Source organism: Sus scrofa, chromosome 16 (genome assembly GCF_054392235.1).
Source record: "Sus scrofa isolate SSC_HxYL_T2T_F1_AM1 chromosome 16, Sscrofa_HxYL_maternal_Yorkshire_Landrace_v2.0, whole genome shotgun sequence".
Classification (NCBI taxonomy): Eukaryota; Metazoa; Chordata; class Mammalia; order Artiodactyla; family Suidae; genus Sus; species Sus scrofa.
In genome coordinates this window covers 48,225,432-48,252,948 of record NC_139398.1, presented here as the reverse complement: position 1 = coordinate 48,252,948, position 27,517 = coordinate 48,225,432, and the positions used below count along the sequence as shown (strand labels likewise).

General features: G+C 37.5%; 1 protein-coding gene across 12 annotated transcripts in view; it reads right to left on the bottom strand.

Moving 5' to 3' along the window:
• The window catches only part of GPBP1 (GC-rich promoter binding protein 1), an 80,525-nt gene that overhangs the window by 37,043 nt on the left and 15,965 nt on the right, over positions 1-27,517 (bottom strand). For 8 of the 12 annotated variants that reach the window (XM_085002278.1, XM_085002281.1, XM_085002277.1 and 5 more), the window contains one exon: positions 2,599-2,718. The exons of the other annotated variants lie outside the window; for them this stretch is intronic. In XM_085002278.1, the coding sequence (XP_084858404.1) occupies positions 2,599-2,661 (63 nt within the window). In that variant the 5' untranslated portion in view covers positions 2,662-2,718. The remainder of the gene's footprint in view (positions 1-2,598; positions 2,719-27,517) is intronic. 12 annotated transcript variants of the gene reach the window in all.

The following is a 27,517-nucleotide window of genomic DNA, read 5'->3' as shown; positions in this document are numbered from 1 at the left end:
TCTGCAACCTACACCGCAGCTCAAAGCAACACCAAATCCTTAACCCACTGAGTGAGACCAAGGATCAAACCCACATTCTTATGAATACTAGTCAGGTTCTTAACCCACTGAGCCACAATGGGAACTCCCAATGTTGCTTTTCAAACTGTAGGTCAGGACTCATTATGAAGAATGATGAAATCAGTAACAATTTGCATTTTTTATTGTAATAAAAATGAACAGAAGAGAAGGAAGACTGCAAGTATAGGAGTACTATTTTAGTTATATCTATGTCCATATAAAAACATTATGTAAAATTTACCTCCTCCTGGGCCCCAATCAACAGTTCAAAAGCCAATGCCCTATTTCACAAGACATGCCCTATTTCACAAGACATGAACAACCACATGCAGTTTAAAATTTCACCACATGATGGGGCTAAAATTCTGCACTCCTCAGAAAACGATCCAGATTCAGTGCTGAAAACATTGTTACCCTTAATGCAAGTCTTCATATTATCTCTTCAAACAACAAATAAAAGACACTAAATTGAAACAAAGAACAAATAGTAATTAATGTCTGTCCCATTTACTCCAGGTAAGATTAAAAGGGTCTTGGCAGGAAACAAGAGGTTCATTATAAATGAGAATCTATGAATAGCAATTTTAAGGGATGAAAAGATAAGACAGACAGTATAAGTCATTACTAAAGGTGTGTGTGTTTGTCAAAACCACTTTGGGTAAGGTCTAAGGAGACAGTTTCAAATACTGCTAGTTAAGAGTTCAAACTCACACTGTTTTCTGGAGGTAACTTAGACTAATTGATAAATAACAGGCAATCCCCAAGTCTCAATATCATCATCTTCATTCATGAGGGCCTTTATCAAGTGTTTGGTTCTAGAAAACAGTAGGGATTTCACCATACATACTAGCAGTCAATCTTAACCACAGATTAACATCTGGATGAAGACAAGAATTATTCTTAAACTTTTAATGGTGGTAGCTAACTTTCCAGGTGCTGATAATTTTCACTGATAAGCTTAAAAATAAAAACAAGTGTAGGAGTTCCTCTGTGGCTCAGCAGGTTAAGGACCTGGCTCTGGTCACTGTTGTGGCCTGGGTTCTATCCCTGGCCGGTGAACTTCCACATGCCAGCAGATGCAGCCAAAGATAAACAAATTAAAAAGTCTTAAATTCACTTCAGAAAAAATGAATAATGAAAATTAGAAAACTGAGTAGCAGGAAATTCATATGAATCCAGAGTCTGAAGTAGGCCTGGGAAAAAAATGAACCTAGGAAAAGCATAGATGAGAGCAGCTGGGGGAGCAGAGGAAGGAGGACAAACAACAAAGTAACAAATTCCAGAGACCTAAACTTAAGAGGAAAGGGGACAAACAGAGCCTGTAACTAAGAAGCAATCTCAGCTGCTTCTCAGTAGGAGTCGGCATATGATCACATTTTAGTCTATGAAATGAAATGTTTAATCATTTTATAAAATTCCAAAATGAGTCCTATGGAAAGAATACAGAAGATAATATGCATCCTAGATTCTACTCTAGCATCACACAAATTACATGAACAGGCAAGTCAATTAATCTTCCAGAGAATTCATCTGTACAAAATAAAGTCAGCTCACATGGTCATTAAGAGCCATCTTCAAATATTCAAATTCCTTTGTTGAAAATTTTGTCACTCCAATACAGCTTTTTAATATCATATTGGCCAGATTTACTGTAAATCCTTGCTGGGGAACAACGTTCCAAATTATAAAATTGTTCCCCTAAAAGCTGTTTTAACACACTGGTTTATAAGAAATGCCTGTACCCTTAAAAGGTTTTAGATGAATGCCTTAGCATGGTAGAGCTGGATTAACAGGCAAGCAGATTGATCAAGACCCCCTCTTGATTTCTTTGCACTATGAAAAAAAAAAAAAAAAACAAAGTGGAAGAGAGCTATTAAGCCAGATAGATTGATTCTAATCAATCCCAAGGTCCCTCTTAGCACATCTTATAAGTGGATGACATTTTCAGTGCCTACCAAATCTTACACAAACTATACTGTGTTCCGGGTATGTAAAATGAACATTTTTAGGAGTTTCCTGATAGCCTACCAATTAAGGATTAGGCATGTCACTGCTGTGGGCTAGGGTTTGATCCCTGGCCCAGGAACTTCCACATGCCGGATGTATGCTATTCAGTCTTTTTATTTGAAAAAGAAATCTTCCAGCTATAAGACTTCAAAAACCTCTGATCTTTTTTAACATATTATCTACACAAAAGTAAGTAAAGCCAATTACAAGAAGAATAGTACAAGAAAAGCTAAGATGCAAAAGCTATGTGCCATGTTGTTAACGAGTATGAATTTTAAAATGCAGAACTTTGATTAGCACAAAAGACAACTTCTGAAGTAAATGCTTTAGTATGTTGATGGTATACTGAAAACTTATTAATATGTTTTAAAATAAAAACCCAGATTAAATATGAAATAATTTATAAAGTAATACAAAAGTATTTCTCTGCAAAAATATTACGTCTTCACAGTTTAACTACATCTGTGTAGAACGTAAACTAAATAGGCAGAGAGAAAGACAAAAAGGAGAGAGAGATGCAAGATAGAGTACCTTTGTTGATGATGGTGGGGTAGGAAAATTAAGCCAGGCTGGAGCAAAGTCATGCTGCGCCATTTAGGTCCAGTCTCTCCAACTCAGCGAAACAAGGCTTCAACACCTCATGGCAAGTCCCTGTCATATAAAAATGGAAGGCATTAGATCTATATAGCTCCTGAGCAAAATTTCTTCTTATATCTCCTTGCAATTACAATGACCTGACTATTTTAAGATTTCACTTATAACAAAATTTTAGAAAAGGCAAAAATATAGTGATAGAAACTAGTCAGTGGAGTGGAGATGAAGGGCCTAAGGAGAAGGGGACTGACTGCAAAGGAGGAAATTTTCAAGGGTAATGGGGTATTTATTCTAATTGTGGTGATGGTTACACAAATGTACACACTTGTCAAAACTCATCAAACTGTGCACTTAAAACTGCATAATTTTATTATAAATAAACTCTAGGAGTTCCCGTTGTGGTGCAATGGTTAACGAATCTGACTAGGAACCATGAGGTCGTGGGTTCGATCCCTGGCCTTGCTCAGTGGGTTAAGGATCTGGTGTTGCCCTGAGCTGTGGTGTAGGCAGCTGACACAGCAGGGATCCCATGTTGCTGTGGCTCTGGCGTAGGCTGGCGGCTACAGCTCCGATTAGACCCCTAGCCTGGGAACCTCCATATGCCACGGGTATGGCCCTAAAAAGACAAAAGACCAAAAAAAAGTTACTACTACTAAGAGATGTATAGTCTCTCTACTTACATATATGTCTGAAAATTTCTATAATTAAAAAGGTTTTTTTAAATTACAATCATCACAATGAATATCTACTGCTCTTCCAACATTCTGAATTTAACTTTCTGGAAGCTCTCTCAATTTCATCAATAAAAATTTCAAGTTGCCAGCCCAATCTAACCATAGTAAATTTATATTTAAAATGAGGCAGAAGCCAACTGGGCAACGTACTCATTCCAATATAGACACTGTGCGTTTATTGGGGGTGGGGAGGAGTAGGGTAGACTGGAAGTTTGGAGTCAGTAAACGCAAACTAATTCATTTAGAATGGATAAGCAATGAGGTCCTACTATATAGCACAAGGAACTACATCCATCCTCTTGGGAAAGAACATCTTGAAAGATAATGTTAGAAAAGGAATGTGTGGAGTTCCCGTCGTGGCACAGTGGTTAACGAATCCGACTAGAACCCATGAGGTTGCGGGTTTGGTCCCTGCCCTTTCTCAGTGGGTTAACGATCTGGTGTTGCCGTGAGCTGAGGTGTAGGTTGCAGACGCGGCTCGGATCCTGCGTTGCTGTGGCTCTGGCGTAGGCCAATGGCTACAGCTCCGAATCGAGCCCTAGCCTGGGAACCTCCATATGCTGCGGGAGCGGCCCAAGAAAAATGGCAAAAAGACAAAAAAAAAAAAAAAAAAAAAAAAAAAAGAAAGAAAAGGAATGTGTGTGAATATATATATATTTGTATATATAAATGAACAGGTCACTTTGCTATACAGCAGAAATTGCATAATAATCTCTAAAGTGAGACTTGAAAAAGCAAAATGATCAATATCACTGTTAACCGTCCTTTTTAAAAATCCTGTAAGTGCTATGGCAAAAAAAACTTAAGTCATACCAATTTCTTAAAACACTTCAAAAATTCCCAAGATACTACAAAAATATTCTACTTCTACTATCCCTAACTGTACTGGTTTACTAAAAGAAAGGTTAAACAGAGGAGGGGGGAAAAAGGTCAAGAGTGGCCAGATACAGGAAACAGAAACAACTAGTTAACTCACTATGGTAATGAAAATTTTTAAGCAGAAGTTAAATGCTTGTAAGAGTTCGGGTTTTTTTTTTTTTTAAAGTTCATGTAATTTACCAATTCCAATATTCAGACATCTGAGCTCTAATTCTACCACCACTTGACATTGTATTTTGAAGTCTTCTGAAATAAAAATGAAAACTAAAGTGTTTTAGGATGTATAAGAGATTTTTATTATCTATTTTGGTTTTTTTTCTTTGTTTCTTTGGCCACACCTGGGGCATTTGGAAATTCTGGGGCCAGGGACTAAATCCAAGCCATAGCTGCGGCAATGCCAGACTTAACCCACTGCGTAGGGCCGGGATCAAACAGCACCTCGGCATCAAGGCAGGACCCTCAACTCATTATCTATTTTGAAGTGAAGCGAAATAGGAACTGCTTTGTGGTATTTGCGATTTAACTTTTCCAAACTCTTGGAAACTCTTAAAATTATATTAAGTCTAATAACTCAATGAGAATGGAAAATCATTTCTATAGCTTGCTCTAAAAAATTTGCAAAAAATCCAGAAGAGCTAAATAAAATAACCAGTAATTTAAAGCCTTTTTTAAATAGGGTTTCATTCCAAATGATGGTTAGATGAGAAGTTACATACTAAAACCTATCCCTAAGAGGCAAGCCACTACTACTGTCTCTTCGCTTCTGCAATATCTTTATGAATTTTAATTTAAATCTGGTTCTTAAAGAATAATCGCTCAAGAAAGCCATCAGAACACAGCAGGCTTGCTTAACTATAAAACCATAAATAAAAGCATTAGATGTCTCAGTTCATTAAGTGAAAGATAAAATGAGGCCCGCATTCAAGTTCAGCAAGATAATGATCCTCAAGACTAAGACCAAGGACAGGAATTTAAGGGAAAGAGGATATTCCACAGCAGAAGACCCTCGTTATATAGAAACCTGAGGTGATTCAACATATTTTAGCATATGCTCCCGCCCTTCTGCTGATTTGAATAAGTGCCAAGACAGTCCTATCTTGACCTCATAGGGTTAAATACTTCCTCAATACAAAGGAGGAGCTAAAGATGTAAGCCTCGAAGATTGAGGAAGAAGAAGTTCTCTTTTTCCCATCCCCACTTTTCTGGAATTATAAAAATGTAGCCCACCTAATCCTAGGGCAGAGCTTCTTTGCTTGCCCGCTTGTATCCCTCACAAGTGTCCTATCTTAAATTAATCTATTTCTTGCCTCTGACTTTGTCTCTCACTGAATTCCTTCTGCGCTGAGACACAAAGAACCTGACACCAGGTAAGTCCAGACACCGGGTGAGTGATTCTAATTAAAAAACCATGGGTTCAAGTCTCAATCCGGTTCCGGCCAGGTTTCCGTCAGAAGTGTTTCTGGTTTCAATACTCGTGTTAATATTAGGTCATTAACACAAGTGTGTGAAGGGATCAGACTGTGCCATCCCCAAAATATGCCACTTTTACATAAGAAAAATTTTGAGCTGAAGGCATGTGATGAGTTACTGAAATCCCTTACCTACCTAAAAGCAGAGCTTCCCAAAAGAATTTATCAATTCCCTCCCCTAGAACAACTCTAATCTTCTCTTCTGAGAGAGGGGGGGAAAAAAAAAATCTAGCACCACACCCAGACATTGCCACAAACTCCTAATGACCCACTTATCTATCTTTCTTAAAAGTCAATTGCTTTTATATTAAGTACCCTTGTCCCCTATGAGGTTAGGTATAAAGATACCAAATTCTACTCATTTCTTTGAGTTACTCATCGATAGATACTCCCAGGTGTGAGAGCACAAGCTAATAAACTTCTGTTATTATTTGTTATATTTGTTATATTTGTTATTATTTATTTGTTTTATTATTTTTTATTATTTTATTATTTGTTATTACTTGTTATTCTGTTATTTGTTTTCACTGTTAATCTGTCTTTCCTCTGTCTAATTTACAGCACCCCAGAGAACTTAGGAGGGTAGGAGGAAAAAGAAATTTTACTTCCCTACATGTATAAAGGCAAATTAAAATTTAAAAGCTCCACCCTATCCATTTTAACTGTGCTTTATGCCATCCAATTTTATTGTCTTCCTTTCCCTGCATGTTGAGCTGAACTGTGTTCACGCTTCTCTGTCCCAAATTTCACCATGGTGAAATCCAACAAACCTCAGAATGTAAACATATTTGGAGATAAAATCTTTAAATGGATGACTGACTTAAATGAGGCTTTTAGGATGGAGTCTATCTATTCCAACCCTACATGTCCTTGTAAGAGGAGGAAATATGGACACTGGAGACCAACCAAGGTGCACATGCCCAGAGAAAAGATCACACATAAAGAGGCAGCAAACCTGAACAGACATTTTTCCAAGGAAGATGTACAGATGGCCAACAAGCACTTGAAACAATGCTCAACATCACTGATTATTAGAGAAATGCAAATCAAAACTACCACGAGATACCACCTCACAACAGTCAGAATGGCCATCATTAATAAGTCCACAAACAACAAATGCTGGAGGGGGTGTGGAGAAAAGGGAACCCTCCTGTACTGTTGGTGGGAATGTAAGATGGTACAACCACTACGGAGATCAGTATGGAGGTACCTTAGAAATCTATACATAGAACTACCATATGACCCAGCAATCCCACTCTTGGGCATATATCTGGACAAAACTCTACTTAAAAAAGACACATGCACCTGCATGTTCATTGCAGCTCTATTCACAATAGCCAAGACATGGAAACAACCCAAATGTCCATTGACAGATGATTGGATTAGGAATATGTAGTATATATACACAATGGAATACTACTCAGCCGTAAAAAAGAACGACATGATGCCATTTGCAGCAACATGGATGGAACTACAGACTCTCACACTGAGTGAAGTCAGAAAGAGAAAAACAAATATCATATGATACCACTTATATCTGGAATCTAATATAAGGCACAAATGAACCTTTCCATAGAAAAGAAAATCATGGACTTAGAGAATAGTCTTGTGGTTGCCAAAGGGGAGGGGGAGGGAGTGGGGTAGTTGGGGAGCTTGGGGTTAAGAGATACACACTATTGCCTTTGGAATGGATTAGCAATGAGATCCTGCTGTGTAGCACTGGGAACTATGTCTAGTCACTTATGATGGAGCATGATAATGTGCAAAAATAGAACGTGTACATGTATATGTAACTGGGTCACCATGCTATAGAGTAGAAAAAAAAAGTATTGGGGAAATAACTACTAAAAAATTAACAATAAACAAATATTCTTAGTTTTTTGTTTTTTTTAAAAAAAAAAAGAGGCAGCAAGAGGAAGACAACCCAAGGAGAAAGGCCTCAGAGCAAACAACCCTGCAGACATCTTGATCTTGGACTTCAGAATTATAAGAAAATAAATTCCTGTTTAAGATACTCTGTTTGAGTGTTATGCTATGTTACGTTATGTTATGTTATGTTATGTTATGGCAGCCCTAGCAAACTAATACAAATAGCAATGTTAGAAATGTAATAAAAATGTTTACAGGTTTCCTTTACACAAATATCAACTGGAACACAGGTTACTATCAAAGGGGACTGGGAGTGGGAGGAAGAATCCACAGTCCTATTTACACCCCAGGGATTCCAGCTTACTAGGAATCTTTTACCAGATTCCATCATATGGCCTGAAGGCCGTATATGCAGACATATAATGAATTAAGATTTCTTAAAGCTGCCAGTACAAAAATCCTAATTTCTCATTTCTCACCCAATTTACAACTTGTTCACCACTGACAACAAAAACCTACCAGGGAGGAATTCCTGCTGTGGCTCAGTGGTAATGAACCCAACTAGTATCTGTGAGAACTCAGGTTTGATCCCTGCTCTCACTCAGTGGGTTAAGGATCCTGGGGTTGCAGTGAGCTGTGGTGTAGGTCACAGATGAAGTTTGGATCCCACAAGGCTGTGGCTGTGGTGTAGGCTGGCAGCTACAGCTCCAATCCGACCCCTAGCTTAGGAATTTCTACATGCCACATGTGCGGCCCTAAAAAAACAAACAAAAAAATCTACCGGGGAAAACTGATTCTGAAATAACCCAAATTTAAACTCTGCACATTTTTAAGAGTATATGTCTGACTTAAAAAAAAAAAAGGAACAAGGATTACTTTTAAGCTTAAAATATAGTTTTTTGGTTAGAAAAATAATATACTTTGGCAAAAGTACCAGATAGATGGGATTTTCCTATTCCTGGTAGTGTTTTACAGGTGAGGTGAATCCACCAAATCTGTGCCGAACATTTTCTCAATGAAAAATCTGCTCATATTGATCTCATCCAAATGATCAAACTTAACATCTTTATAATGGTTTATATTTCAGATAAGTAAGCTTTAAAAGTCACCAAGCCAGGAGTTCCCAGGCAATGAACTCGACTAGCATCCATAAGGACGTGGGCTCGATACCCAGCCTTGCTCAGTGGGTTAAGGATCCTGCACTGCTGTGAACTATGGTATAGGTCACAAACACAGCCTGGGAACTTCCATATGCCACAGGTGGGGCCCTAAAAAGGAAAAAAAAAAAAAAAAATTAAATTAAAAAAATGGGCTTCAGAGACCAATAGGCCTGGATTCAAATCAGCTCAACCAGTTATTAGGCTGCATGATCTTGACTAACATCAGTCTCAGTTTCCTCTATTCAATGAAATTAAGAAAACTACTACTTATCTTACAAAATTGATCCTGAAAACTGTTAAAAAGTTATAAAAAGACTAGTACCCTCCACCATTAGACTATTTACATAACAATCCTTGAATATGGTTAAGTTTTTCAAACATTTAGCCAACTTTTTTAGGAAGGCAAGAACCAGAAGGCCACTATTTATATTCATCCCTAGTTGTCTTAATAATAAACCTGTGGAATACTATTTAGTAAAAGTTTAATATATTTTCAGACTTCATTTAAAAAGTTAATCGTCTTCTTCCTAACTCAGGCCTAAAGACATTACATGGGAGAGAGAAAAGGGGTCCAGAATCTAAATGAAGTATTAGAGCCAGAGCAGGGATGAGAGGGTATTAACACAGAGAACTGGCCCAACATAGGACATCGGCATCAAAGCAGAGTGACAAAGGACATCTAAGCAGAGGAACAGCGAGGGATGGGGCACTGAACCCAAAAGCACTGAGTGAGGAAGGCATCCAGGTAGGAAGAAGGAAGCAGCTAGAATGAGTCAAAAGACTAAGCAAGGGAGTTCCCATTGTGGAGCAGCGGAAACGAATCAGGACTAGGAACCATGAGGTTGTGGGTTCGATCCCCGGCCTCGCTCAGTGGGTTAAGGATCCGGCGTTGCTGTGAGCTGTGTGTAGGTCACAGACGCAGCTGGGATCTGGTGTGGCTGTGGCTGTGGCTGTGGTGTAGGTTGGCAGCAACAGCTCAGATTAGACCCCTAGTCTGGGAACCACCATATGCCGTGGGCACAGCCCTAAAAGGACAAAAAAAAAAAAAGATGAAGCAGGGAGAGAAGGGTATCCACATGAAGGTGGTGGCAGCAGCGACTACAATAGAAATTGGATATATGTGGGGAAAATGACCAAATAAATATATTTAGAATAAAGAAAGCAGTAACTTTCTGGAAAGGGTGAAAACTACAGTGAACGCTGTGCCATACTGTCAGTATAATTAATGATTAATTCAAGTCATACAGGATACTAGTAGTCACATACACCACAAAAATAAATATATAAATATATATACATATATTTCCTTCCTCTGCCCCAGCTTTGTGCACTGAGAGGGCCAGGCGTGAGCATAGTGACACTCAGTAGCAGTGAGCATACTTAACATCTAGGTCTTGTCTTCTAAAAACCATTTTTCACTAAAAGAAACTAGGGCTTTTTTGAGAAGTAAACAGCTGATTACAGCACTAGGAAACGATGACAAAATAAGTCTGGAATATCTGTATAGAAAAAACCAAGGAGAAGTTCCCACTGTGGCTCAGTGATTAACAAATCCGACTAGGAACCATGAGGTTGCCTTGCTCGGTGGGTTAAGGATCCCGAGTTGCCGTGACCTGTGGTGTAGGTCGCAGATGTGGCTTGGATCCCGGGCTGCTGTGGCTCTGGCATAGGCCAGCGGCTACAGCTCCGATTAGACCCCTAGCCTGGAAACCTCCATATGCCGCGGGTGTGGCCCTAGAAAAGGCAAAAAAAAAAAAAAAAAGACAAAACCAAGGAACTGTTCAAATAATGACTGGGAAATATCAAAAGTACACAGAAACTGGCCTGAATGGGTTCTCATTGGCCAAATCTGGGACAATCTGAGCATTAAAAATTAGAAATGAGGGAGTTCCCATTGTGACACAGCAGAAACGAATCCAACTAGTATCCAGGAGGACTAGGGTTCAAATCCTGTCCTCGCTCAACGAATTAAGGATCCAGGTTGCTGTGAGCTGTGGTGTAGGTCGCAGACCAGGCAGGCTCAGATCTGGCATTGCTATGGCTGTGGTATAAGCCAGCAGCTGTAGCAGCTCCAATTGAACCCCTAGCCAGTGCAGCCCTTAAAAAAAAAAAAAGAGAGAGAGAGAGAGAACAATATGGGAAGGATATCAACACAAATGGTGAAATATGGACCTCTTCCAAGAGCCCACCCCTCCACACAAACACCAAAAAAATAAAACAAAATCTGTCTGAACAACTATATCAGAACTCCGAAAAAGTCAAAGGTTTACAGCAATTACACAAAGAGTGACTTAGGAAAACAGCAACTTTAAAATGATAGTAAAGCTTCGTGGCATTTTCACTTGCCCTTGACCCACATCTCTTCGTGGCATTTTCACTTGCCCTTGACCCACAATAAGATCCAGAGTAGGATTCAGGTCTTCGGTTCCATAGTGAGCAGAGTAGACCTTATTCTCATAGAACCATGTCTCTCTGTGTAAACCTGTCTGGGGGCTACCAGAGGACTGAGAGGCACTTGCCTTTGTTTTGCCTAACAGGGAAGAAAAAGCTGTCAAGCAGAAAGCAACCCTCCAAAACATTGTAAGGCAAATGAACAACCCCCTGCAAGGGGCAAAGATTTACAATTCAGAAAACAGCAAATCCAAAGCCTGGGAGGGCTGGGGGGATCACAGCTTTGCAACATTCTCCGTTATAAAAGAGAAATTAGAAAACCACACAAACGTTCAGGGCAAGATGTACACTCAGGTGAAAAATAGATCAGACCTGAAGCTTCCCTGCCCACCCGGCCCCGCCCCGGCTGATGTTTAGGTTCATCAAAAGCAGTAAGTGAAGGCTAAAACAAAGTTATAAATAGCATGGCTAAACATTAAAGAAATGCCCCAAGAAAAAAGACTGGGAGGGTTTTTTTTTTTCCTTTTATTTTTATTCCTTTTGGTTCCAGACATGCACCTTCAACAAAACAACTTGGTGAACAAGATAAAGATGGCTCTTGTTTGAAGAGCTCTTAGAGCAGCTCTCAAAGCAGCACAGACAACTAAAAACAGCTATCATATTGCTTTGAAACTACCACTGAACCTTTAATGAAGTTTTATTAAACACTGCTACCTGTTTCAGCTGTGCTGTAAACAATACGTTGGTTTCCTGCTTGGCCCATATGTGAAGAATCTGCAACCTTTAGACAAGATAATATACTAATCCTGATAAACCTTTATAATTTTGCTCATCATGAACTTTTTGCATTAGTTTAAGTTTCATTAAAACTTTACCTTAAACAGCAACAAACACTAGGTGATCACAATCTGAGACTTCAGAAACTACCCAAGACAAAGACAGACTTTACAGAAATAGTTTAGAAAAGTCAATAAATGAACACACAACCACAACCCACAGAAAGCAACCCGTAAGGACAGAGAGAAAAAAATATTTGACTCCTGGAGTCTCCAAATTACAATATTCAAAATGCTCAATTTCTAAAAAAAATTACACAGCTTGCAAAGAAACACGGTCCCATTTGGAGGGAGGACATGGTGAAGGTGAGGTAGTGATATTAGCATAAAGTGTCCCTGACAGAGCACAGACATCAATTGTCTTAAATATAAAGAACTCAAGGAAACCAGGAGAACAATGTCTCAACAAAGAGAGTATCAATAAAGAGATAAGAACCAAATTCTGGAGCCAAAAAGTACAGTAATTGAAATGAAAATTTCACTGAGCCAGTAGAAAGAAGAATCAGAGAACTTAAAGAGGTCAATTAAAATTATCAGTCTAAAGAGAAGAAAGAAAGAAAGAGGGAGAGAGGGAAGAAGGAAGGAAGGAAGGAAACCAAGTGAAGACCAGCAGGATACCATCAAGCATACCAACATACTCTTGATGGAAATTTCAGAAGGAAAGGAAAAGAGGGGCAGAAGGTATCTGAAGAAATAATGGCTAAAATCATAAAATCAGCTAAAGATACAAAATTGACATATACCCAAGAAGCTAACCAAACTCCAATATATACAAAAAGATTCACACCAAGACACATTATAACCAAACTGTAAAAGCCAAATACAAGAGAATCTTCAAAGCAGCGCCAAAGGCATACAAAGGATCTTCCATCAATAATATACCACACTAGAGTTCCCGTTGTGGCTCAGATGTAAGGAACCTAACTAATATTCATGGGGACGCAGGGTGGATCCCTGGCCTTGCTCAGTGAGTTAAGGATATGGCACTACTACAAGCTGTGGTGTATATCACAGAGGCAGCTTGGATCCCCTTTGCTGTAGCTGTGTTGTAGGCCAGCAGCTACAGCTCTGAATTGACCCCTAGCCTGGGAAATTCATATGCCACGGGTGTGGCTCTTAAAAGACAAATAAATAAATGATATGCCACATTAACAAAATGAAGTGAAAATAACATATGATTATCTTAGCTGATGCAGAAAGGCAATGGAGAGAATCTAATATCCTTTCATGATTAAAAAACACTCAACCTGATAGAGAATACCTATGAAAAAAACACAGCTAACATCATATTCGATGTTAAGACTGAAAGCATTCACCCCAAGATCAAGACAAGCATATTTGAAAACACTTTTATTCAATGCTGTATCAGAAGTTCTAGCCAGAGCAATTAGACAAGAAAAGAAATAAAGGCATCCAAATTGGAAAGATAAAGAAATACAACTACTACTGTGTGTGATGGGTCACTTTGCTGTGCAACAGAAATTGAAGAAACAGTATAAATCAACCATACTTTAATAATAAATAAATAACAAGAAGAAAACCATACTCATTTACAGATGACATGATCTTATATATGCAAAATTCTAAAGAATCTGTGGAAAAAACTATCAGAGCTAATAAACTCAGCAATGTTGCAGGATATAAGATCAACACAGAAAACTTGTATTTCATACATTAACAATGACAATCCAAATGGGAAATGAAAAAAATAAGTCTAATCACAACATCCAAAAACCAAGAAGGTTTAAGATCTGTCCACTGGGAGTTCCCATCGTGGCGCAGTGGTTAACAAATCCGACTAGGAACCATGAGGTTGCAGTTCGATCCCTGGCCTTGCTCAGTGGATTAAGGATCCGGCATTGCCGTGAGCTGTGGTGTAGGTTGCAGACGCGGCTCGGATCCAGCGTTGCTGTGGCTCTGGCGTAGGTCAGTGGCTACAGATCCGATTCGACCCCTAGCCTGGGAACCTCCACATGCCTCAGGTGCGGCCCAAGAAACGGCAAAAAAAAAAAAAGAAAAAGAAAAAGACCTGTCCACTGAAAACTACAAAACATTGCTAAAGGAAAATTTTAAAGACCTTAATTAATAAAGACATGCCTTGTTCAAGGATTAGGAAATTTAAATATTGTTAAAATAGCAATATTACCCAAAGTGATCTACAAAGATTCAACATAACCTCTGTTAATTCCAACAACCTTTTGTGCAGAACAAAAGCCATTGTCAAATTCATTTGGAACTGCAAGGAGCCCCAAATACCCAAAACAATACTGAAAAAGGAGAACAGAGTTACAGGAATCACATACACCTATTTTCAAAACTTACCACAAAGCTATAATGATCAAAACAACGTCTTACAGGCACTGGGATAGATATGTAAACCAATGGAAGAGAACTAAGAATCCAGAAAAAGTTATATGTGTATGGCTGATTTTTTTTTTTTTTTTACAAAAATGCTAAGCCCATTCATTAAGGAATTCATAGTCTTTTCAACAAATCAGCTGCAACAACTAGAAAGTCAATGGGCTCCTACTCATACCTATTATAAAAATAAACTCAAAATGGATCAAAGACCTATAGATGCCAAAACCATAAAAACAAGCACAAGAAAACAGAGGTAAAACTTCATGCCCTTGGCTTTGGCAACAGATTCTTAGATATGACACCAAAAACCTAACAACAGAAAAAAGAAATTGGACTTCACGGAAATTTAAAATTTCAATGAAAAGGGTATTATTGAGAAAGACAACTAACATATTAGGAGAAACTATATGCAAATCTTCTCTGATAAGGGTCTAGTATCCAGAAAATATAAAAAACTCTTATAACAACGAAAAAAAAATAGAGAGTTCTCTTGTGAAGTAGCATGTTAATGATCTGGCCTTGTCCCTGCAGCAGCTTGGGTCACTGCAGGAGCTAGTTGTTGCCATGGTGCAGGTTTGATCCCTGGCTGCCAGGGAACTTCCATGAGCCATGGGCATGGCAAAGAACAACAACAAAAAAACAAACAACCCAATTTAAAAATGGGCAAAAGAATTGAATAGACATTTCTCAGCCTTCTCCAAAAAAAAAAAAAAAAAAAAGAAAGAAAAAAGAACAAGTGTTTGCCAAATACATGGAGAAACTGGTATACTTGTACCTTGTTAATGAGAAGATAAATTGATGCAAGTACTGTGGAAAACAGTGTGATGATTCCTTAGAAAGGTAACCATACACCATATGACTCAGCAATACCACTACCATTTAAGTACAATTAAGAGAATTGAAAATGAGTACTCAAATACGTAATATACCAATGTTCACAGCACTTCTATTCACAACAGCCAAGAGGTGGAAACATCTCAATGTTCAGCAACAGATAAATGATTGAATAAATAAATTGGGTATGCATCCAATGGAAGAAGGAACGAAGCACTGACACACTCAATTAGGATTAACCATGAAGACATGCTAAGAAAAAGAAGCCAGACATAAAATATCCTAAATTGCACAATCCCAATTTTTACAAAATATCAGGATAGATAAATTCATAGAAATAAGCAGAAACAACCAGGGACTGCTGGGAGGGAAGAATGGGGAGTGGCTACTAACTGGACACATATTTTTCTTTTGGGGTGATGAAAATGTTCTGGAACTAAAGTAAAGGTGGTAGTTTCACATCATTGTAAATGTACTAAATATCACTAAATTGTATGCTTTAAACTGCTTAATTTCATGTAATGACTTTCATCTCAATAAAAATAAAGTGCTATATTCTAACCCCCTGAATAAAATACCATTAATCCAGACAGATAAAATATATACATTGTAAAAAGTTTAGGATGAAGTGGTTATGTGCACAATTTCTAAGAACTAAGACAGAAAGAAAGAGAAAGAAGGGACGGGAGGAAGAGGTGGAGAGAGGGAGGGAAGGGGAAGGAAGGAAGGAAGGTCTTTCAGTTTTGTAGTGATGTGGCCTGGCAAATATCCTAGGAAATCCTTAAAGAACAGGTCAAAGTGAACATCATGAGTAGTCAACAAACTGAAATTGTATGCCAATGAACAAAAGAATGCATCACTTTACTTTTGTATTATCCTAACCAAACGTAAATAAGCACAGCCTGTCTAAACATGAGAGATGCTAACCTGAGACACACACACTAAAAGAACTGGCCCATAATCTTCAAGAATCAAGTCGTAAATGCTAAGAAAAATCATTTTTTAAAAATGATCAGGCTATGACAATTTCATTCTATATTTTCATGTCATGTTTTCGAACTTCTGAAAACTATACTTTGACATTTCATTTCACTCAGTTTTGTTTGCTTCACTATTGTAATGTCATTAATAAAATTTTATTAATACTTAGGCATCTATTGCGCTAGGTGATTGGCAGACTTTCCCAATAAAAAGTTAAGATGCCCTTTTTCTTAAGCAAGCATTTAGATGAATAAGATAAAGATGGTAAATAGTACAATAAACATTCACCCAGAAGAAAATCCTTGCCTAAGTAAAGAACATGGCCTCTAGAGGTGGCAAAATAATCTACTGCCTTACTATTTTTTGCGATTTTGGTTTCATAAGACAAAGGTGTCCAATATCCTCTATTAGCTATCAAACTCAAAAATATAGACTAGACTCTCAAATATAAAAGCGCATCAGTAAATTTCACAAGAAATCTAGAGTATTAGAAATTTCCATCCTTTAAAATGTTTCTTTTTTTCTTTTCTTTTTTTTTTTTTGCCTTTTATGGCTGCACGGGGGGCATATGGAGGCTCCCAGGCCAGGGGTGGAATCAGAGCCACAGCTGCTGATCACAGCCACAGCCACAGCCACAAAGGATATGAGCAGCATCCGTGATCTACACAGCTCATGGCAACTTGGGACCCTTAACCCACTGAGCCAGCCCAGGGACTGAACCCATATCCTCATGGATACTAGTAGAGTTTGTTACTGCTGTGCTACAATGGCAACTCCCAAGATTCATTTTATTAATGATTACTTTAACCTGGAATTTTGTTAGACCCCCATCCCCTGCAGTTTTTCAGAAACTTCCTATGCTTTACTTACATGAAAAAAAAAAAACATAAAAAAATACAATGCAATGTTATGAGAATTGTTATTATTTATTAAATTGCTACCTAAGAAAATTGGTACTTTTATCCCTACAAAAAGAATTTTATTTAAGGAGAAAAAAACATCACTGGAAACAGCATGCTTTTAATTTTCAAGTTCTTAGAACTACTAAAGGTTTCTTACAGAAACTATAAAGCATTTCAAAACTTATAGTGAACTGACAATTTACAAATAAAATGCACCATTTCAAAAAAAATAAGCCTTACTCTATAAACAAATATTACTCATTGAGCTTCTTTCCTTCATAAAAATAAATAAAGCAGGTTAGGTCATCCCTGAATGAGACCCTTTTTTTTAAAGGGTAGTTAAAAATAAACTTTAATTTAGAATTATATTGCTAATAATATGGACTACATGTGATAACATTTAATTCAAATCAACTCATTTACTTAACAGTCAACGTGGGCAAAACCAAGTGCTAAGTACTGAAGAGACAAGGTTCAAGAGGACTAACAGTGAAATAAATGTAAAACAAAGCTGCTGCCTCAAATCCTTTATCATAAAGGTTAAGGTATAAGCAAATTACTTATCTAAAGTATTCAAGTGCCAACATTATCAAAGTTCAAATAGTGAACACACCTAAAATATACATATTACGTGTGTGTATGTATCTATATATATAGATATAGATATAGATATGTAGGGATCATCTTAAATATGTTCGCTGAAAAAGGGGCAAAATCTGAAGAGGTAATTTACCCCTATGTTACACAGCCAGTAATGATATGAAGTCAGATCTTTTTGCCTGAAAAGCCATGCTCTTTGTTTACAACTAGCCAAACTTTCCCACAGAAATTACTGAAAGTTAATAAACCCATTCTCCTGCCCCCAGAAAATGTATTTTCAGAAAGTAACCAAAGCAAGCTTTAAGTCCTACTTTATAAACATGAAATTTCTGCACTGTACTATAACATGTTCATGCATGCTTTTTTTTTTTTTTTTTGTCTTTTTGCCTTTTCTAGGGCCTCTTCCCACGGCATATGGAGGTTCCCAGGCTAGGAGTCTAATCGGAGCTGTAGACACCAGCCTACTCCAGAGCCACAGCAACAGGGGATCCGAGCCTCGTTTGTGACCTACACCACAGCTCACGGCAACGCCGGATCCTTAACCCACTGAGCAAGGCCAGGGATCGAACCTGCAACCTCATGGTTCCTAGTCGGATTCTTGTTAATCACTGCGCCAGGACGGGAACTCCTCATGTATGCTTTAATATAAAAAACTTTAAATTATGTTTCCATCCATCAAATGAAATAACTTGCAGCAAGAGGTACCTGGTTTGCCCTATGGGTTTCCTAAACCATGTGTTTCAGAAAACACTGCTACAATGTAAAATCCCAGAGATAACACAGTTCAACTGGAATATCAACAAGAACGAAAAAGAACATGAGTACATATGACTATGCTTAAAAAAAAAAAAGTGGATACAACTGACAATGTTTCATATAATGAATTTGCTTTTTTTAAAAAACCAGGATAGGAGTTCCCATTGTTGCTCAGTGGGTTAAGAACCTGACATTGTCTCTGTGAGGATGATTTGATCCCTGGCCTCACTCCACGGGTTAGGATCCACCACTGCCTCAAGATGCAGTGCAGGTCACAGATGTAGCTCAGATCCAATGTTGCTGCAGCTGTGGCATAGCCCAGCCCCCAACCAAGGACCTTCTATATGCTGCAGGAACAGCCATTAAAAATAATAATAATAATAAAACAGGATATTATACATTAGAATCAATAATTACCAAGAAGCTTCTAAGGTACCATCCCTTAGGATCCAAAGATAGCCTTTGTTATTTACTATGTTCAAACACCAAGTCCAAGACACTAAACTGTAATGCTTTATCTTTTGTTTTAATTAAGCAGAAAACAAAGAAACTACCCTCTTCCAGCACTGATACAGAAAGGAAACAGAATTCATCACTTTCTCCCTACCTGCTATCACACCTTGGCCAGTAAAATAATTCTAAAAAATAAAAAACTTGAAGCAATCAGTCACTTTGTGTGAAAAATTGAGAGTAAGAACATAATACTCCTGAACAGGTCTCTTAAAACTACTGAGGGCTTCCTTACTAAATAGCACAAAACTATTCTGTTATGGATATATCTGAACTCATCAATTTAGTCACTATACTCTCAACACATCAAGCTAGTTATGAAGAGATAAACCAAACACCACTTACTATGCCAGGTATATCTAAATCTGAGTGGAGGAAGTGCTTTGGGGACAGTTAAGTAGTATGCCTTGAACAGCACAAAGGAATGAGAAATATGAACTTAATTCAGCAGGCAAGGGAAGTACTCAGAAGTTTTAGAGTTGCAATTACATGTCTGGAAATGTGCTTTCAGAAAACAAAATCCAGTAGCTTGTAAAGTAAAAGGGTTGGGGGACATTCAGTAAATCAACGGCAGAGGAAAAAGTATTCAAATTTAGAACTTTGGTGCCCATTACTACTCATTCATGACAGAAGTTATCAAAAATTTTATTAAATTTTTTAAAGGACTACTCATGAGTTCAATTTCAATGGAAAAGAGCTTCCCTCAACTTTCTAAAAACTGAGTATAAAAGCCAAACCCAAAGCTCTCTTACAAAGAATGGAAATTGGGAGTTCCTTGGTGATCTAGTGGTTAAGAATTCAGTGTGTTGTCACCACTGTGGCTTGGGTTCAATCCCTCACCCAGGAACATCCACATGCTGTGGGTGCAGCCAAAAAAATAAGTAAATAAAGAATGAAAGTAAAGGGAGCAAGAATAAGGAGGTAGCACATGTTAATCAATAAAGTCAGAAGATTCCCTCACACCAAACACAAAAATAAACTCAAAACGGCTTAAAGACTTAAACAGTCATGACACTATAAAACTCCAAGAAGAGAACATAAGTAAAACATTATCTGATACAAATCATAGGAATGTTTTCTTAGGTCAGTCTCCCAAGGCAACAGAAATAAAAGCAACAATGAACAAACAGGAAGTTCCCGTCATGGCGCAGTGGTTAACGAATCTGACTAGGAACCATGAGGTCGCGGGTTCGGTCCCTGCCCTTGCTCAGTGGGTTAAGGATCCGGCGTTGCCGTGAGCTGTGGTGTAGGTTGCAGACGAGGCTCGGATCCCGCGTTGCTGTGGCTCTGGCGTAGGCCAGTGGCTACAGCTCCGATTCAACCCCTAGCCTGGGAACCTCCATATGCCGCGGGAGCGGCCCAAGAAATAGCAACAACAACAACAACAAAAGACAAAAAAAAAAAAAAAAAAAAAACAAACAGGACTTAAACATCTAAGCTTCTACACAGCAAAGGAAACCATAAATAAAATGAAAAGACAACCTATGGACTGGGAGAAAATAATTGCAACAATTTGACCAACAAGGATTTAACTTCCAAAATACACAAACAGCTCATATAACTAAATAAACATACAGCTCCTTTAACAAAAAAAAAAAAAAAAAAGTTCATATAGCTCATAAAGCAACAAAAAAAAAAATCAAAAATTGGGCAAAAGATCTAAACATTTCTCCAAAGACAACATGCAAATGCCAGCATGTACATGAAAAGATACTCAATACTGCTAATTACTACAGAAATGCAAATCAAAACTACAGTGACGTGTCACCACACCTGGTCAGAATGGCCATCATCAAAAATTACACAAATAAAAAATGCTGGAGAAAGTGTGAAGAGAAGAGAATCTCATTCTCCCCCATCACCACACGGTTGATGGGAATGTAAACTAGTGCAGCCACTGCAGAGAATAGTATGGAGATTCCTTAAAAAACTAGAATTATCATATGATCTAGCACTCCCACTCCTGGGCATAGATCTGGAAAAGAAGAAAACTCTAATTTGAAAAGATATGGGGAGTTCCCGTCCTGGCTCAGTGGTTGACAAATCCGACTAGGAACCATGAGGTTTCGGGTTCGATCCCTGCCCTTGCTCAGTGGGTTAACGATCCGGCGTTGCCGTGAGCTGTGGTGTAGGTTGCAGACGCGGTTGGATCCCGCGTTGCTGTGGCTCTGGCGTAGGCTGGCAGCTACAGCTCTGATTAGACCTCTAGCCTGGGAACCTCCCATGTACCGTGAGAGCAGCCCAAGAAATGGCAAAAAGACAAAAAAAAAAAAAAAAAAAAAAAAAGAAAGAAAAGAAAAGACATGTACCCCAATGTTTATAGCACCACTATTTACCATAGCCAAGACATGGAATCAACCTAAATGTCCACCAACAGAGGAGAGGATAAAGATGTGGTCTACACACACACACACAAATATTAATCAGCCATAAAAAAAGAATGAAACAGTGCCATCTGCAGCAACATGGATGGACCTAGAAATGAATATACTAAGTGGAGTCAGTCAGAGAAAGACAATTAAAACATCACTTACACATGAAATCTTAAAAAAAAAAAAAAGTACACATGAACTTATTACAAAACAAACAAATTTACAGAGAAAACCTATGGTTACCAAAGAGGATGAAGGAGGAGGAGGGATAAATTAGGAGTATAGGATTAATAGATGCATACTGCTCCATACAAAATAAATAAACAATAAGCATTTACTGCATAGCACAGGGAACTATATTCAATATCTTGTAACAGAAGAAAAAAATATAGATATACACACATATATTTGTATTACCGAATCACTTTGCTGTACACTGGTAACACAATATTGTAAATCAACTACATTTCAATTTAAAAAAAAAAAAAAAAGAATAAGGGGGTAGTAACAGTGTATATGGACTGGGGGAAAAAAGGCAGAGAGGGAGAATACAGAAACAAAATCTACTTGTGGAAAACAGCAAAGGACCCAAAGTGCAGAGCTGAAAAGACTGAGAAACCAAAGATGAATAGCATTTCAAAGTCAGGAAATGAGGGGGAGATAAAGAAGATTTGGGGATGCTGGTAAATGGTATTAACATGGTGTGTTCTAAAATGAGAATTTATCAAGCCATATACTTAGAATTTGTGCACATCAATGCATGTGTGTTATCATTAACAAAATACTCAAATGAAAATTTTTAACAGTAAACCAGGAACAAAGTTCCCAAGAACTATTTGGTAACTTTGAGCTAATCATCAATGGCCAATGATTTAATTACTCATGCCTAGGTAATACAGCCTCTGTAAAAACCCTGAAGGAAGGGCGTATGGACAGCTTTTGGGTTGGTGAAGTGCCTACATGCTGAGGCAGTGGCACATCCAAAACTCCACAAGGACCCTTCCAGATCTCACCCTAGGTACTTCCATCTGCGTCCTCTACAATATCCTTTACAATAAACCATTAACACTAGTAGTTCCCTGAGTTCTGATTTTAATATATCAAATGCTAAACCCTATCTTCTTGGTAGTTCCTGTTGTGGCTCAGCAGGTTACAAAACTGACTAGTATCCATGAGGACGCAGCTTTGATCCCTGGCCTCAATCAATGGGTTAAGGATCTGGCGTTGCCATGAGCTGTGGTGTAGGTCACAGTCTCAGCTAGAATCCCTCATTGGTGCAGCTGTGGTGCAGACCAGCAACTGCTACTCCAACTGGACCCCTAGCCTAGGAACTTCCATATGCTGCAGGTGCAGCCTTGAAAAATAAAAGAAAAAAAAAATCTTCTTTAAAAGCATTCATCTTAATACAACAAGAAATCCTTACTAAATTTCAAACAAATAAAAAGCATTACCTGACACAATTCAATTAAACTAAAAATAACAAAATCAAAACAAGAAGACTCTTTCACACAATTTTAAAACAAGCTAAGTTAAAAGAAACAAACTCACAAAGCCAACAGTTAATAAATTGGAAAAGCTGAAGAACTTACAAATAAATTCCAAAACTGTTCTGGGGTGGGAGATGGGGGATATCAACAGACAAGCCACCAGCACAGATATAACAAAATCAAAAAGACAAAGATCATTTAAAATCCTAAGAACATAATTTACTAAAAGTGTCACAAGTTCCTTTGTGGCTCAGTGGATTAGGATCTGGCACTGCCACAGCTGTGGCACAAGCCATGACTTCAGCATGGGCTCCATCCCTGGCCCAGGAACTTGCACACATGTTGTGGGCACAGCCAAAAAAAATTCCCCAGGGAGAGAAAATCATAATAGTGTTTCATTACCAAAAAGACACAGTCCAAAGTGTCTTTGAGACCCAAGATTCTAAGCAATGGAGAAAGGAAATACACATAAGACAGAAAGATAAAGCTGAATTGGAAGTATCAGTATGAACTTAAGCAATACTGTAAGGTAAATAGACATAAGATTGGTGTAGAATTTAAAGTATACTTTAAATATCAAGCATTCAGAATTTAATTCAATATCTACAACGTGCTATTGAGGAATGAGGAAATCTAGCCATTTTCTACAACATAAGTAGACCTTGAAGGCATTAGGCTAAGTGAAAAAAATTAGAGGACAAATATTGTACGCTCTTACTTCTATGTGGAATTTAAATTAAAAAAAGAAATTCACAGAGATCAGATTTGTGGTTACAGAGGTGGAGGTGAGGGGGCTAGTGAAGGTGGTCAAAATGCAAACTTAAATAAGTACTAGAGATGTAATATATAGTATGATGATTATAATTAACACTGCTGTATGATCTATATGGAAGTTAAGAGATTAAATCATAAAAGCTCTCATTACAAAGGAAAAAACTTAATTTTTTGCTTTTTCTTTTTATTGTATCTATGAGAATGTATTCTAACTAAACTTACTGTGCTAATAATTTCACAGTACATTTAAGTCAAACCATTATGCTGTACACCTTAAACTTAGTTACGTATGTCAATTATATCTCAATAAAACTGAAAAAAAGATCAAAGGAGTAAAAAAATTTAAAAAACTGTAGCCAATTCCCCAAGTTACTTATCAAAAGATTCACTATACATATATATATATACACACATATATACGCTACTCCATTAAATACAATTAAGCTTCCTATAAAGAAATATTACACGTATTTGTTTTTCTGAATGACATTATTCATCAACAAAAATTGTATTTTCGGAGCAGATACTTCAAACCAATATTTTAAACAATATTCTCCACAAGAACACATACTACTGAGGACTGAAGTGGAGGAAGTAGAAAAGGGAGGGAAATTAGGAGATCAGCTCACTCCTCTCTGGTACCAGAAGTGGCAATTACAGGTAAAAAACAAAGTTGTGTATCAGTAATGATTATCCTCAAATTACCAAAATGTAATATCCACCAGACTACATTACAAAATGTGTTATTTAATTCCCTAACTGGTTACTTTGTGCTGAAACCCCACACAGTAGATTTATTAGCAAAGAACAGCAGAAATCCTGACTTTAAGGACTGAAAGTAGAAAGTTACTGCCAGTAAAGATCACACAGAAGTGAAAGAATACTTGCTGAGCATCAATGTGCAGGTATTACATAACAGTATCTCCTTCCTCCTAATAAGGATATTTTAATCCAAATTTTACAAATTTTTAAAAAATTTAACTTGAGGTTATACTCAAGATGTCACAGCTAGTCCCTAATTAATGAATTTCAAACAAAAATGTCTTACTCCAGTCATTTCATCTAAATTATGGCACAGAATTCATTTTTTAAAATATAACTTTCCTATTTACAGAATAAAGGGCTTGAAAATTTGCACGTCAAAGGCAAATCAAATTTTTAGAATTAGGAATTTGGAAGTGAAATATTAAAAAGTTTCTTTAATTTCAGATTAAATTATTTTTAATCTTTTTATTTAACATAACTCCACTTTAAAAGCCACAGTGAATTTTCTTGTGGCACAGCAGGTTGGGGATCTAGCGTTGTCACTGCAGCAGCTGCCTTGGTGCAGGTTCCCTGGCCCAGTAACTTCCACACGCCATGGGGGGTGGGGGTGGGGGGGAAACCACAGTGATTAAGACATCATGGCATTAACATGAAAAGAAGAAAGAAACCTAAGTGGAAAGGAACAAAAAGTCCATACACCCATACACATATGGAAATTTAGTATGTACAAAGAGTTGGGACAACTTTCCTACCTCAAATCATCAAATAGATCAAAGATTTAAAGAACATTCTCAAAGGTTTAAAGGAGAAAAAAGCAAAGTCATTACAGAAAAAATGGGGGAAAATTTCATTACCTCAGAAGGGAGAAGCAAGGCCTGTCTAAGTGTGACATACAAAATAAGAAGTGATAAAAATATATTTATATATAAACTCGAAAAACGTTCTCTATGACAAAACACATCCAAGGTAAAAGGAAACAATAACATACTGGAGGATGGGGGGGGGCACAAGGAGTATTTGTCACATAAAGGACATATAAAGGGCTTTTGCCTCCATACATAAAATATTCCTATAAAAGAAAACACTCAATACAAAAATGGGGAAAGGATATAAAGAGTTCAAAAACATGTTGCAACAGAAGAAAGGGTGGGGGAAAGAACTGTAATTGCAATGTATACATGTAAGGATAACCTGACCCCCTTGCTGTACAGTGGGAAAATTAAAAAAAAAAAAATAAAAAAATAAAAAAATAAAAAATAAAGAGTTCAAAAAAATCTTATATATATTTTAAAAAATGTCATTCTTAAAGGAAAAAAGTAAAATGTCTTAAAAAAAAATCTGATACCCCATTAGTGTTGGAAATGTTAAGTTGGTATACTTCTACAGAGAGCAATTTGGCGTAGCACTCAAATTATACTCAAAAATTCCATTTGTCAGAATGTACTCAACATTTACAAGGATATTCACTAGCATTGTTTATAATAGTATGTAAAAGATGAAAAAACTTACTGTTCATCAGTAGAGGTCAGTTAAATATTATGCAGCCAATAAAAAAACAGGGTAGCTTTACATGTATTAACATTGAATCATCTTCCAAGATATTTCCTTAAGCCAAAAAAGGTGGATATCATACTATTATTTATATTAGGAAGATATATTGTGCTTAAATATAAAGAGAGATCTCTGGAAAAATTCATAAAAAAACAGTAGTTTCTTCACTATTGCTGGGCAACAAGACTGAGGGGCTGACTTCTCTAAAAATCCTTTCACTATTTATAATTTGCCCTGGGTTCATGTGTCAAAATAATTTTTTTGGCCACACCTATGGCGTGCAGTAGTTCCAGGGCCAGGGTTCGAACCCACACCACAGCAGCAACACAAGCCACAGCAGTGACAATGCCAGATCCTTAACCCATTGTGCCACCAGGGAACTCCTCAAAATAATTCTAAAACCTCTTTAGTCTGACTCAACTTTACCACTTTTTGAATCCTCAAAGTCTTTAATATAATCTATTTTTTTCTGAAGCCAACTTAGGCTCAAGAGCAGGATTCCAAGAGCAGCAAACAAGTTTCAACAAATGAATTTATAAAGTAAGCCTAACCCTATAAGTCAGTTCACACAGTGCTAAGAGATATAGGAAGATTTGGAAATCCAAATCTTAATTTAAAGACATAAACGGCTATGAAGACAAAATGGCTATAAAGACATAAATGGCTATGAAGACAAATACATATATTGTATTCAAACACACACACCACACCTCACAAAATTTGCTAGGTAACTTGCCTAGGGCTTTACAATATTATTTCATTTAGCTCCTCACTACATCCCAGAAGCTTCATAGTATCTTTTCTTCAAAACAAGAAAAACAGGAATTCCCATTGTGGCGCAGTGGTTAACCAATCCGACTAGGAACCATGAGGTTGCGGGTTCGATCCCTGGCCTTGCTCAGTGGGTTAAGGATCCGGTGTAGCCATGAGCTGTGGTGTAGGTTGCAGACATGGCTCGGATCCTGCATTGCTGTGGCTCTGGCGTCGGCCAGCGGCTACAGCTCCGATTCGACCTGGGAACCTCCATATGCCATAGGAGTGGCTCAAGAAAAAGCAAAAAAAAGACCAAAAATTAATTAATTAATTAATTAATTAATTAAAAAAAAAAACAAGAAAAACAGGTTGTTATATAGATGTGAAGCACATTTTAAAGTTCCCAGTACTCATCAAAGGCAGGTCAAATTCACTATACACACCCTACACATACTGTAAATAACCCAGGATACTTTAGGTAGCAATCTTGCACTATATAATAAACATTAACTTTTAAATTTAACAAATTATCTGAGTTTAAGTTTTAGTCTTACTTGTCAGGGACTGTTTTGAGCTCTAGCTTTACAGCAAACCATGTAAGATACAGATCTCAATCTCCTAGATAAAAAGTCTTTTACACGGAAAAGAAGAAAAATGAGTAGCCTGAACTGCAATGGCAGTCACAACTTGCTTTCCACTAACCTAGCCAACTCGGTCTCCAAATAGACTCCTGTCCTCTCATCAAATTCAGTCCTTGAAAGACCCTAATTTAAAGAACTAAGGTGAAGTATTGTCACTGCAGTGGCTCGGGTCACTACTGTGGCACGGGTTTAATCCCTGGCCTGGGAACTTCCATGAACAGTGGGAGCCAC